General features: G+C 37.3%; 1 protein-coding gene across 1 annotated transcript; it reads left to right on the plus strand.

The window, feature by feature from the left end:
• Positions 1–4437: 4437 nt before the first annotated feature.
• On the plus strand, positions 4438–12887 carry LOC307132028 (uncharacterized protein). The gene is made up of 4 exons (XM_079826162.1): positions 4438–4490; positions 7156–7337; positions 11204–12032; positions 12117–12887. Exons 2-3 carry the CDS (start codon positions 7217–7219, stop codon positions 11767–11769), a joined length of 687 nt encoding a protein of 228 aa, XP_079682288.1. The 5' UTR covers positions 4438–4490; positions 7156–7216; the 3' UTR covers positions 11770–12032; positions 12117–12887.
• The last annotated feature ends 219 nt before the right edge of the window (positions 12888–13106 follow it).

Raw genomic sequence — 13106 nt, forward strand, 5'->3', positions numbered from 1 at the left:
TATATATATATATATATATATATATATATATATATATATATATATATATATATATATACACATTTTTTATTATATTCAATGGGAAAAAATGGGTCATAATTGCATAAATATTAATTATAAATCATAAAATTATCTCAAAACACCAAAAAAGAAGAGAAAAAATATTATTGAACAAAAAAATTTTTCATTGATTTTACTCAAATCTTTTTTTATCTTAATCCCGCCCTCCGGGTCATTTTTGACCTGAAGGTCCTGAGTGTGACCCATAAATGAAGAACCCCAGAGGGTTAAGGGAAAGTAAATGCATAGGCCTATAGGCTATAGCCTATAATATATTGTTTGTGAGCGACAGGCTCAGGTTGTATTTTTTCTTGTTCTTTTATTTTTCATGAATAGGTCCATTTGCGCAGGCTATAGTTATCAGGTTCCAGAGCCTATTTTGGCTACTTGAATGCCGCAAAACAAAGCGCACTTTAGCCTGTTTCATTAGCCCATTCATGATGCTGTTGTGCTGTTGTGAGAGGTGTGAGGTAAAAAATAAAGCACTGTAATTGGAATGATTTTAGCGTGTGTGATTTATCGCGGGCACGGATCGGGTAGTAAATCATGGGCTAATTTGGGTGAACCATCCCTTTAAGTTGGTCAATGTCGTCTTTTGATTGATGTTTTTGTTCTGGCAATTATTCAGTTACAAAATAAGTACTAACTGTGTATTGTTTGAGTGTAGACACAAAATATTAATAGGCATTATTACTACAAGTAGCCTAATCTACAATCCTCTCATGGACACATCACAGCTTTCTGATCTGTGCACGGTTTCAGATCATGCAATTTCACTTGGTTGTAGGATTTTGGATCAGCGTACCATTTTAGATCAGAAAATGTATAGCAGTAAGTTTGGCAAGCCCGTGCCCCTGACGTGTGTCAGTCCTGCTCTGACTGTGTGTGCTGCAGACATTATATTCATATATATTAATATTCTCCATTAAACCTAGCCTGACGTCGTCATACTCAATTATAGTCAGAATATGAGTCTGCTCCGTTGGGCTGTGATTATGGGGCGTGTTTCAACCGAACCAGGAAAGACCTCAATTGGATAGACCTACAACCAATCAGAGCAACTTTGCCGGTGTTGTAAAAAAAGAATGTAAGGATACACAGAGTACTTACCAACACCATCATCATTTCTGAGAGAAATAGTAAAGGTGAATGCATATATGAACAAGTTCTCCGTTTATTCCGTTTTTCTCTGTTGATCATCTGTCCATCATCTTCTAAAGCCCGCCCTGATGATTTCATTGGTCCGAACAGTTTCTGTTCGGGCATAATTACTTCTCTATGGAGAAAGTCCAGACCGAATTGCCTGAGTAAAAATGTTGTGGGCGGGGCTAAGTTCGGCTGGCATCCAGGCTACATTAAACCAATAGATGGATCAAAAATGTAGCTCAGCACTTTTCCACACAACCGCTTTTGATTATTACTGCATTCGTTTTTGCACTAATTTGATAGCTAGGCCTATATATGGGATGTTAATTAACTGGTTAACCAACAAGGATTTTAACCGAATAATCGTTTGATTGAAAAAAAACAGGTAAGTCGCATTTGATTGAATTCAGAAATAATACCGGTAAATAAAGCGAAATGTTAAAATACTACAAACATAGCTATCGGTTATTTTAGTTCCCCTCACTCCACAACAAATTAGGAATATGGTGTGGCCCCTTTAAGAGCTGCGCGCTCCCTGTTGAATGCGCACAAATGAGCTTGGAAACACCACAGCGGCCGAGCTCACGCTGAATTGTAGGCTACTACTCACTATTTAAACTGAGCTGTGTAACTTTTTATATTTTAGATTGAGTATTTTATGTTGATAATGAACAGGCTGCTCCGATGTCATGTTTGCAATGCTGGAATATATTGTGTGTGTGGGTGAGGAAACATAAAATACTCCGTCATTTTGGTCATACAGATAATAAGAGTAGGACATTGTTCAAAATTGTAAAGTGTTTGCTTACATTGTGCTACTGTAAAATAAAGAAAACAAGATGTGCTTTCTGTCGTCTGGGTTTCCGTGAACTTGTTTGAGGAGCCACGCCTCATGATAATCCAAACCAGCAGCACAGTCGCAGTTTTTTCTTTCTTTTTGCTAATCTGTTAATTATTTAAGTCAAATATATTTTGTGTATTTATTCCTTTTATAGTAGTATTTTTTCTGGAAACTTATGACTTTTACTTCACTACATTTGAAAGACAAATATCAGACTTTTTACTCCACTACATTTCTATCAAGGCCCTCGAAGTAGAAAGTCGTGGCCGCTTTGAAAGTCAGTGGAAGATTAGTTTTCTTCTTTAAAACTTGATTTGTTTTTTTTTGCAGACAGTCTATCAGTAATCACTCTTGTAGGATCACATGAAGTCCAATGATTTCCAAATATTTTTTGAACACTAATCAATTGATGGCAAAATAGAAGGCGGCAGTTCCCAGACGCACTGCAGTGCAACCATGGCCATACTTAAAATTAAAATGCAGAAGAGCAGACGTGGATAAGTCTGAAAAAATGCGAGGACACGAAAGTGCACACAGAAAGCTGCCTCTCAGACGCCAGACCACAAGAACTGAAGTTTAGTCTATTGAATCTACTAAAATCTTATTATAGTCAATTAAAACTAGACTAAAACTAAAACTATTCAGATGCCTAAAATGTTATAGTCAAAAGACTATGACTAAAACTAAATCCCAATTTGCTGTCAAAATTAACACTGGTATGAAGTATGATTGGTCAAATGATTTTTATAGATTTACCCGCCAAGTTGCCATAGCCTTGTGGATACAGCGCTAACACATATAGCTAACGTTCCACTATGATGTTAGTTAGCATGCAAAAACGTAGTTGAGCTAATAATGTTAACTGAAGTCCTTTCAGAAATATGCTTTTACATAATCCTGTCAAATAAACACATGTAGAAACCTTTCTTTTCTAATATGATTTTGACTTTGATAAGTGCGTTGTAACTTTTAAGCAAGTATTTAAATGAGTTGAAGGTATGCTAGCATGTCAGATGGAGCTGAAACCCCCATGATGGAGCAGTGCATTCATACAACAATGCAACAATAATACAACATTTACTTTTACTTTTGATACTTAAGTACTTTTAAAAGCAAGTACTTCTGTACTTTTACTTAAGTAAAAATCTATCTTTACAACTTTCACTTGTAATGGAGTAATATTTAACCAATAGTACTTTTACTTTTACTCAAGTAATGGAGTTGTGTACTTTGTCCACCTCTGGACAGTCATATGACAAATTTTGCTTGTTTTACTAAAATGATATAATTTTCAGTAAAAAAGAGTAATATAATTAAGTATTGGTCAGCATTTGTCAGTAATGTGTGTAAGTGTGTGGGTGGGTTACTGATGCTATGAGCTGTTACTGCACCTGTCACTCATATCTCTGATTGTTTTATAATCTCATGGTTATATCTTTAACAATGATAAAACGAAACAAATATCATGGGTTTGCGTACATTATATAAACAGACAAAAAACACAATAACAAGGTTAGATAACTTTGAATAATTCATCATAATGCATTATTATTTTTGTTATTTCCTAAGCCTGAGGGATGAAACGAGAGTTAAATTTAACAAGAAAAAGAGGACAATATAAAGGAGATTTTAGGCCACTTTTGCTTGTGGATGAAATTATTGAAATGAAGTACCAACTCAGTGAGTATGTGGCTTATGTATCTGGTGGAGGCTGAATCTGCTGGGACACAATGGCATCCGCAGGAATCATGGGAAGGAATCAGACGAACTCGGGCAGAAATCATGTTCATGGATGAGAGAATATATTATAAATGTTTTATTTCTGATATTAAAATGTGGACATATTAAGTTCATTTGAGTCTAAAAATGCCTGAACATAGAACTAAAATGTCTAAAAATGATGATTGTCCAACAATCAGTAGATTTATTTTCATGAAATCTTCACAGATTTTAAAGACACAAACTAATAAATGATGATAAGCATGATAAAGTAGACATAAGCCATAAGAAAAAAGCTTTAGTTTGAGGGTTGAATCTAAACGGCTACTCTCTCAAACTACATATATCTTCATATATCCAGACCACAGCGCCTCTGCTTTTACAGACACAAATTCAAGGCCTGTTTAAATTATCATTTAAGTTTGTTATACTATTTATGACTTTTTATGGTATTAAATTTGAGCAAAATTTGATGCAAAATTTGAAATGGATGTTTAGGGCTGCTTTAATTAAAAAACTTTATTATTAACTTAGCCTACCATTGTGTTATTAAATGTATTTCAAACTGAATTTTGTCATCTTTATTTTAATTAATATATTTTTCCTACGTACTGTGATTTTAGATTTTAGCAGTGTGTGAACGGGACTTTTATTCTGGTCTCGGTGTATGACGTCATAAGGCCGCGCCGCGCTCCTGCATCTGTTGTGATTCGGCTGAAGAGAGGTTTGTGTTTTAAGCGTTTAAAGCGACGCATAATGAATGATATATTATTAAATGTAACACGGAATTGTTTATCTAACATTTATCAGCGTTGTGTGAGTAAAGTAACAGAATAAACTCATGAGTAACACAAGGAGCGGCTCATTTCTCGCTTTATCGTGAATCAGTTCAAACATGAGTTCAGTCTCTGGAGAGAGACGAGAGAACCGGAGCTTTAGACTCTCCGAGTCAATTGAACCGATTGATTCACAACAAATGATTCAGTGATTCGAAGCGCTATGTTTCTATCTCTATCTCGATTTCTACAAATCCTTAAATAGCTAAACTGCTTAATATATTAGGGGTCTGTATATAATTTGCCTTATTGTATTAATTTGTAGAGGTAGTTTATAGTGTTTTTGTCTAATCAGGTCCATTAACTATTGCTCTGACTATATAGAGATAAAACTTTGGCAGAAATATAATTCACGACAGTACAATATTAATTAACAGACAAATGACTCTTTAAGACTAAAAAAAAAAAACACTGCATCAAAAAGATTTGTCTGGGAAAATTTATTTGATTTTTCTAATGGAAAAAAAACCCTCTCCTGCTATTTATTTCAGATATAATTACACCTAAATAAAAAACTGAAGTGTTTGTATGCAACTCAATTGCACATGTAAGGTATTTTTCATAAGCACTTGTGTTCATGTGTGACACATTAATTCAAATATGTATAATTAACAGTGAGTTAGTCCTCTCTAGTGTTTCTTTATTGCTAACGAACAAATAGGGATGGGCGAAATGGCCTAAAATCCATATTGCGATATACATTGCTGCCTCTTGCGATAAAATGATATATATCGTGATATATAAATTATAATAGAACCATTTCAGAACAGGTTACATAAATAAGGCAGGGTTGTCTCACACTCTTGCTCTGCCCAACTTAATCTCACGCCAAATTGCCAAACCTGCTTTAGATATTTTTTTTAAAGTTTTAATATGAAATTCAAACAATAAATATTGTTTTGGCACACTTATTGTGGCATAAGACAACAGCTTCACTTTACAGTTCTTTGCAGCAATTTTTGGTATTAGTGTGCATTATAGTGTACAGCATAGTGTGCATTGATTATTACGTCAACCATATTTACAGGATCATTTTATTATGGAGAGTGATGGAGATCAACATTGTTAACATTAATGTTAATGTTTTTCTTGTATTTAGCCCTCAGGTAATCCTTACTAATTGCTCACACTCATACTCATCGGTGGTCAAATGTGACCATACACCTTAACTATTGTTCAATTAAATAAATGTTCTATATTTTAGTTCAATAATATTTATTGAATATTTTGAGGAGATCTTTTGGCACTAAATACTATTAGTCCAATAATTATTGTCAATTAATAACCACTTACAACATTTTTCTTCTAATATTTGTATTATTTATATTACAATTAGTGTAGTAATTAAGGTGAAAATAGAGAATCACAATGAAAAATACATGCTCCACATATTCATCCACATACATGTATGTAGTATTGCAGATCATAACTGCGCACTTATTTTTAGGTTTTGCATTTTAATAAAAATTAAACATGATCAAACACTAGATTTTTTTTTTAAATGTGAAAATTTTAAACGTTAATAACTTACATCCTAATATTTTTAATGACCAGGTCGCAGGGGGGGTAAAACCAGCACTGATTACCAGGGCCCCAAGGGCGGAGAGGGTCCTTGGGAAGTCTGGAATATATTTTAACATGGGGGCCCATCAGGACTGCCTATGCATAGGGCCTACAGTAGGCTATATACATATGAATTGATACTGAATCCAGATCGAAATCGATATCTCACTCCAACCTGAACTTAAAAGTTGGCAACCCTGGTTAATATCGCCCATTTCTACTAATTAACGGTGAATATCGGATGACTTTCCTGAGGTAACGTTACGCTAAATGCAATGTGAAGTGACCTACAAGCTGTTTTATTAACGTATTTCCGTGGTTGAAACACTGATCGAGGGATTACATGAGTCATGATAGGGATTTCTGTATCTTTCAAACATACCTTTTGATATTCATGCATGTTTTTTTAGATATAACTTGTATTAAAGCGCTCTTGCTCTCGCTACAGCGATCTGTCACGCCACATGCAGGAGCGTCAAAACGGCATTTATTGTTTGAATTTCGTGATAAAATGGACAGAATTGGAAAGATGACACTGTTTCTTTTTAGAAGTAACAAAGCACATTGCTATTTGTGATTATAGGATGAGAGGCGCTACAGATCATGTTTAGTGTAGGGAAAAACCGCATACCTGCAATGCTGTCTTGAGCTACGGGTGATTCATAGGGTCAAATGGCTTTTATGTTGCTAATCTTTAGCAGCACTATCTTGCCCTATAGATAAAGTGTTGGACAAGTTGTTCCGCACCCTTTTGATTGACAGCACACCATCAGCCCTGATCATCGGCTGTTTTAAACAATCAGCAGAGGACCAATAGTGAAAATAATAGATTAATGGCCACTACCAATCATTGGCCGATACATCGGTAGCTAAATCTAGTTCTGTCATTTTGATAGTTTAATATAAAATAAAATAAAATGTCCCTTTTGCATTACTAGTGCGCTGAACTGGATTTATTTGTCTTCTGTTAATTATTCTCGTCTTAAACAGGACAAACACAGAAAAACTCCTGGTGAAGCGACTGAGATCCACGAGACACACCGTTATAAAGATGGCGTTTATTAAAGAGGAGACCGAAGACCTGAAGATTGCCTTTATTAAAGAGGAGAGTGAAGACGTGAAGGTTGAAGAAACATTGAGAGTGAAACATGAAGAAACTGAGGAACACACAGGTTGGTTTCATTCTCAACGATGAACTCAGTCATTTGATCTTTATTCAGATCTCCAACTCTTGTATACCATTTCCAAAATAGATTGGCTAACATCTAAACTCTAAAGTTACGCACAAGAAATGACCTTTGACTTGCTTTCCTTAAAATATTGTCTACATTCTCACAAAAACTAAACCAGATAAGTTCCCAAATATTTAAAACTGTCCACAATCATTTAACTTTAGTTTCCCTAACACGTGTTGTTTGCCAGAATTAACATTGGAAATCAGTTATTTTCTTTCCCTTTCATTTATGTGCAAGGCTCTCAGTTTAAACCAGTCTTCAAGAATAACCACATTTTTAAAATGAGTTTGCTCACTCTTTCCTTGATTTTTAGTTGCATGAGAACCATAGCATCAGCCTACTTAAACAGACCAGCTGTATCTCTCTTAGGGTGTGTTCACAGTTTGGTTTGTTTGGTCCGGACCAAAAACAAAAAGTAGTCTTGGTCCGATTAGCGTTCAGATTGGAACTTTTATCACCGAACCAAAAGATACTGAACCTAAAGGCACAGGAATAGTTTCCTATGTTGGAGCCACAGTAGCTCAGCACTCTGCCTCCTTTGCTTTCTCGCCTGGTTGAGTGATATATTTGTGCTAACGTGCTTACAAGAGCAGCGGGATATTGTCCTCACAAGCCGGTTTTCACTGGTTACCCAGCAGTCTGAAGCCACTCGTCAACTGACGCAGGGGCAGTGAAACCCTACCTTTTAGCACGGACGACTGCACCGTATTGAGGGGAGGATGGATGGGGTCATGTATCGCGAGATCTTGGCCAACAACCTCCTTCCCTCAGTAAGAGCATTGAAGATGGGTCGTGGCTGGGTCTTCCAGCATAACAACGACCCGAAACACAATTGGTTGGTTTGGGAAAATTGACTGACACAGACACAAACACAGGAGTCATGGTGTTCATTTGTTTCTTTTAATGGCAGCAGTGAATATATTAACTGAACAATTATTTGAACTATACATTAAACTAAACATGTAATTTATCCACAAAGTGTGCAGCTTTTGTCACCGCAGTGTATCTTTCTGGGCTTCTGGAAGAACATTTCCAGAGCCTCGTGATATGGGAAGTTAGAAACGTCTGGCCCATTTATTGAGATCCGCCTGCATGCTGCAAGATTGTTTGTCTTGACCTGCAAATGCATTAACTGTTAAATGTGATAGCTTAACATATAGCTAAAAGCAGCAAATCCTATTGTGAAAAGTTTGTCTTACCCTGTTCATGGTTGAGAAGTCCCTTTCACAGTTTACACTACTGACTGGGACCGTCAGAGCAATAGAAGCCAGCAGGCTCATAGTTGGGTACAGGACGCCAGACTCCTCGTATTTTGAGGACAGTTCAGACAATATTGCCAGCTGTGTCTAGTTCTGAAAAGGTTCAAAATGATATCAGTAACACAGTGTAGTGTTCATGATAATGTCATGTAAAAATGTCACATTTGTAAGTTACCTTAAGTGGACCTGAGACCACTTGCTCCTTGAAAGAAGCCCATTCTTCAAGGACTGTTCCAAAATCGAGACAGGAACAAAACTTCTCTACCAGTATCCTCAGTTTTGGCACATCAGCTTACAGATGAAGGGCGGCAATGAAGCGATAGGTGGCAAGGAATGAATAAAGTCCCTCAGCAGTAGGACATTTGCGGGTCTCTACTTCGTCTGCCAAGGCACCCAGTACAGCAGTTATGTTCCTTAGGAGGTTTTTTACTGCTTCATGTTGGGAGAGCCACCGTGTGTCCTTTACTTGATAGTCAATGACAGAAAAAAACAGTATGTAAAGTATTCATATATGTCATTTTCTTTTAGGCATAACTTATTTACCTTGACTTTCAGCTCTCACACACCGAGAATCTCTGCAGCGGCTTTCAGAGAAGCAGAGCGGTTTGCACTGTTTCTGAAGTACAGGTGCAACTGTTCCAAATGGTCTCTGAATGTAGCCATGTAAGGCACCTCTTCAGATGCATCCTTACAGGCTAGAGCTAGCCTTCGTGTGAATAATATTTTTTAGTGCTGCCACTATTAAATCTGCTTTCCCGTCAGTAAGGCAAATCAGATCCAGGAATTGGCAGAAGACCTTACCCGCATTGTCCAAGTATCTAATAAATGATACATTTTAATACTTTTCAATGATCTGTTATTTAAATTTTATTGGTCAATGAAATGTCACACTTTGAGTAGATCTATCTCATGTGAATGTCTAGCTGTCTGCACACAGATACATCTCATCAATCTCCAAGCCTATGGCTCGTGACTGAGAAATATCCCTCAATATTGGCTTTTCAATGATAGTTGCTAGAATTGCAAGCATTTCATCAATTATTCTATGTGATCTATAGTTGGTGCTTTTGCATCTAAAAAATTGAAAAGATGCTTCACAAGTAAATGCAGTATGAATTATTTAACTAATTGTATGCAAGAAACTTCCAATTACTTGTCAATATAGGGATCACATGAGACAAATAAGAAATATGGTAAACATTTACAAAAGCAGCTTACATTGAGCTTGTCAAAATAGGTGCAGCCCAAAAGATTAGCTAGTTGCAGCAGGGCTGGATAGTTGGTGTGGTGGGCTATTTCATGCTTTATTAGCCAGTACAAGCACTTGAACGCCCCCACCACAGCTTCAAGTTCCAGGACAACTGTGGGCTCAAATGATGCAAGGACAGTGTCATCATTTGTAATAAAGAATCAAAAAATGACCGGACCCACTTTATATTAGGTGCCCTTAACTACTATTTACTAACATTTTAATTAATCATTTGATACAATGCACTTGTGTAAATACATGTTTTTACATTGTACTTACATTTGTTGTAATTACGTCTGTAGTTACATTTGTAATTATACAGTTGACACTTCACTTACACCTAACCCTACCCTTAAACTTACCCATACCACCACACCTGTCCCTAACCCTACCCTTAAACGTACCCATACCACCACACCTGTTCCTAACTTTACCCTTAAACTTACACATACCCCCACACCTGTCCCTAACTTTACCCTTAAACTTACCCACACCACCACACCTGTCCCTAACCCTACCCTTAAACTTACCCATACCACCACACCTGTCCCTAACTTTACCCTTAAACTTATCCACACCACCACACCTGTCCCTAACTTTACCCTTAAACTTATCCACACCACCACACCTGTCCCTAACCCTACCCTTAAACTTACCCACACCACCACACCTGTCCCAAACTTTACCCTTAAACTCACCCATACCCCCACACCGGCCCCTAACTTTACCCTTAAACTTACCCACACCACCACACCTGTCCCTAACTTTACCCTTAAACTTACCCACACCACCACACCTGTCCCTAACCCTACCCTTAAACTTACACATACCCCCACACCTGTCCCTAACTTTACCCTTAAACTTACCCACACCACCACACCAGTCCCTAACTTTACCCTTAAACTTACCCACACCACCACACCTGTGAGCGTTTAAAAAACGCTGTTTGACGCAACATATTTCCCGCCACGCACTCATTGGGTTAATTGTAAACGTGCAAACTCAGACAGAAAAAACATCCCATCGTGGAAATAAGATAAATAACATATTACTTAAGGGCTATTTAGTTTGTTTAATAAAATAACAAATTGTAATCTGGCGCTATAAAGTAAATCAAATCAAATTTACTTGACCTTCAAGGGGGGCGGGGCGAGCCGTTAGGAGGGCGGGCGCCCCCCTTATATAATGGTAGGGGAAACCCTTTGATCCGGTATACATGTTATTAGTTTTATCGTTTTGTGTGTCTAAATGTTTTATTGTCTGGGGTTAACTTTTATGTATTTTTTCGTCCTTAGACCTGATGCCGTTGAAAGAGGAGAGTCAAGATCTGAATAAAATGGAAGAGAAAGATCAGGACAAGACACATCATGATTTCATAACATCACAGACTGAAAAAACTACCTCACGAAAAAGGGCTCAAAAGACAGGGACTATCGGTAATTTCACCTGCCATCTGTGTGGACTACGTTTTGAAAAGCATGGAAACCTTGAAGCTCACATGAGAACGCACACTGGAGAGAGCCCTTACACCTGCCCTCAGTGTGGAGCAACTTTCAATCATAAAGGAAACCTTCAAGCTCACATGAGGGTTCACACTGGAGAGAAGCCCTACTCCTGCCAACAGTGTGGAAAGAGTTTCAGGCAAAAAGGAAATCTTAATAACCACATGAGAACGCACACTGGAGAGAGCCCTTTCCCTTGCCCACAGTGTGGAGTAACTTTCATTCAGAAAGGAACCCTTAAAAAACACATGAACATCCACAATGGAAAGAAGCCTTTCATCTGCCCTCACTGTGGAGACAGTTTCAGTCATGATGGAAACCTTACAGTACACATGAGAACTCATTCTGGGGAGAAGTAGAATAAAGAAAACATTTGTACATTTCTAAAGTTGTTCATATGTAAAACTGATTTAGAAGCTGTACATACGCCCTTGTTAGTGTTTCTGCAAACGCAAGTATACCAGACCGTCACTTTACGTACTGATACGCTCATAAGATCATGTTAGATGCAGAACTTGTAACAGGAAGATCTGTAAGTGATGTGAAACATAGACTTTAGATTAGGGGATGCAGAAAGCTTTGTGTAATGATTTATTCATGTGTTGCACATCATGTATAACAGGTGTTCACATTATCACTACTGAACCCAAGTCTGCTCATGAGTGAACGGATTTACATTAACCAACTGGAATCCCCTGATTACAAGTAATTTATAAATGTTTATCGACTTGAAAACAAATAAATTACTCTTCTTTAAAACCCTGCTTTAACATACTTACATGCAGTGGTGTAATGTAGTGAAGTAATAATACTTTGTTACAGTACTTGACTATTTTTTGGGGAGAATCTGTACTTTACTTGAGTTTTTATATTTCTGTCAACTTTTACTCCGATACTATTACTCCGATAACAAACTTTTTGGCAACAATGCAAAACGTTATGTTTGGCGTAAAAGCAACACAGCTCATCACCCTGAACACACCATCCCCACTGTTAAACATGGTGGTGGGAGCATCATGGTTTGGGCCTGCTTTTCTTCAGGAGGGACAGGGAAGATGGTTAATATTGATGGGAAGATGGATGGAGCCAAATACAGGACCATTCTGGAAGAAAACCTGATGGAGTCTGCAAAAGACCTGAGACTGGGACGGAGATTTGTCTTCCAACAAGACAATGATCCAAAACATGAAGCAAAATCTACAATGGAATGGTTCAAAAATAAACATATCCAGGTGTTAGAAAGGCAAAGTCAAAGTCCAGACCTGAATCCAATCGAGAATCTGTGGAAAGAACTGAAAACTGCTGTTCACAAACGCTCTCCATCCAACCTCACTGAGCTCGAGCTGTTTTGCAAGGAGGAAAAAGGTGGCGCCTCAAAGTATTAACTTAAGGGGGGCGAATAATTTTGCACGCCCAATTTTTCTGTTTTTAATTTGTTAAAAAAGTTTTAAATATCCAATAAATTTCGTTCCACTTCATGATTGTGTCCCACTTGTTGTTGATTCTTCACAAAAAATTAAAGTTTCATATCTTTATGTTTGAAGCCTGAAATGTGGCAAAAGGTCGCAAAGCTCAAGGGGGCCGAATACTTTCACAAGGCACTGTACGTTACGTTACAGACTCTCCATTGCTTTGGCTCATTTCTTGAAACAGAAATTACATTCTCAAAACAACATGGACAAATCTCCAAACCACT

Source organism: Gobio gobio, assembly GCF_949357685.1.
Source record: "Gobio gobio genome assembly, chromosome: 1".
Classification (NCBI taxonomy): domain Eukaryota; kingdom Metazoa; phylum Chordata; class Actinopteri; order Cypriniformes; family Gobionidae; genus Gobio; species Gobio gobio.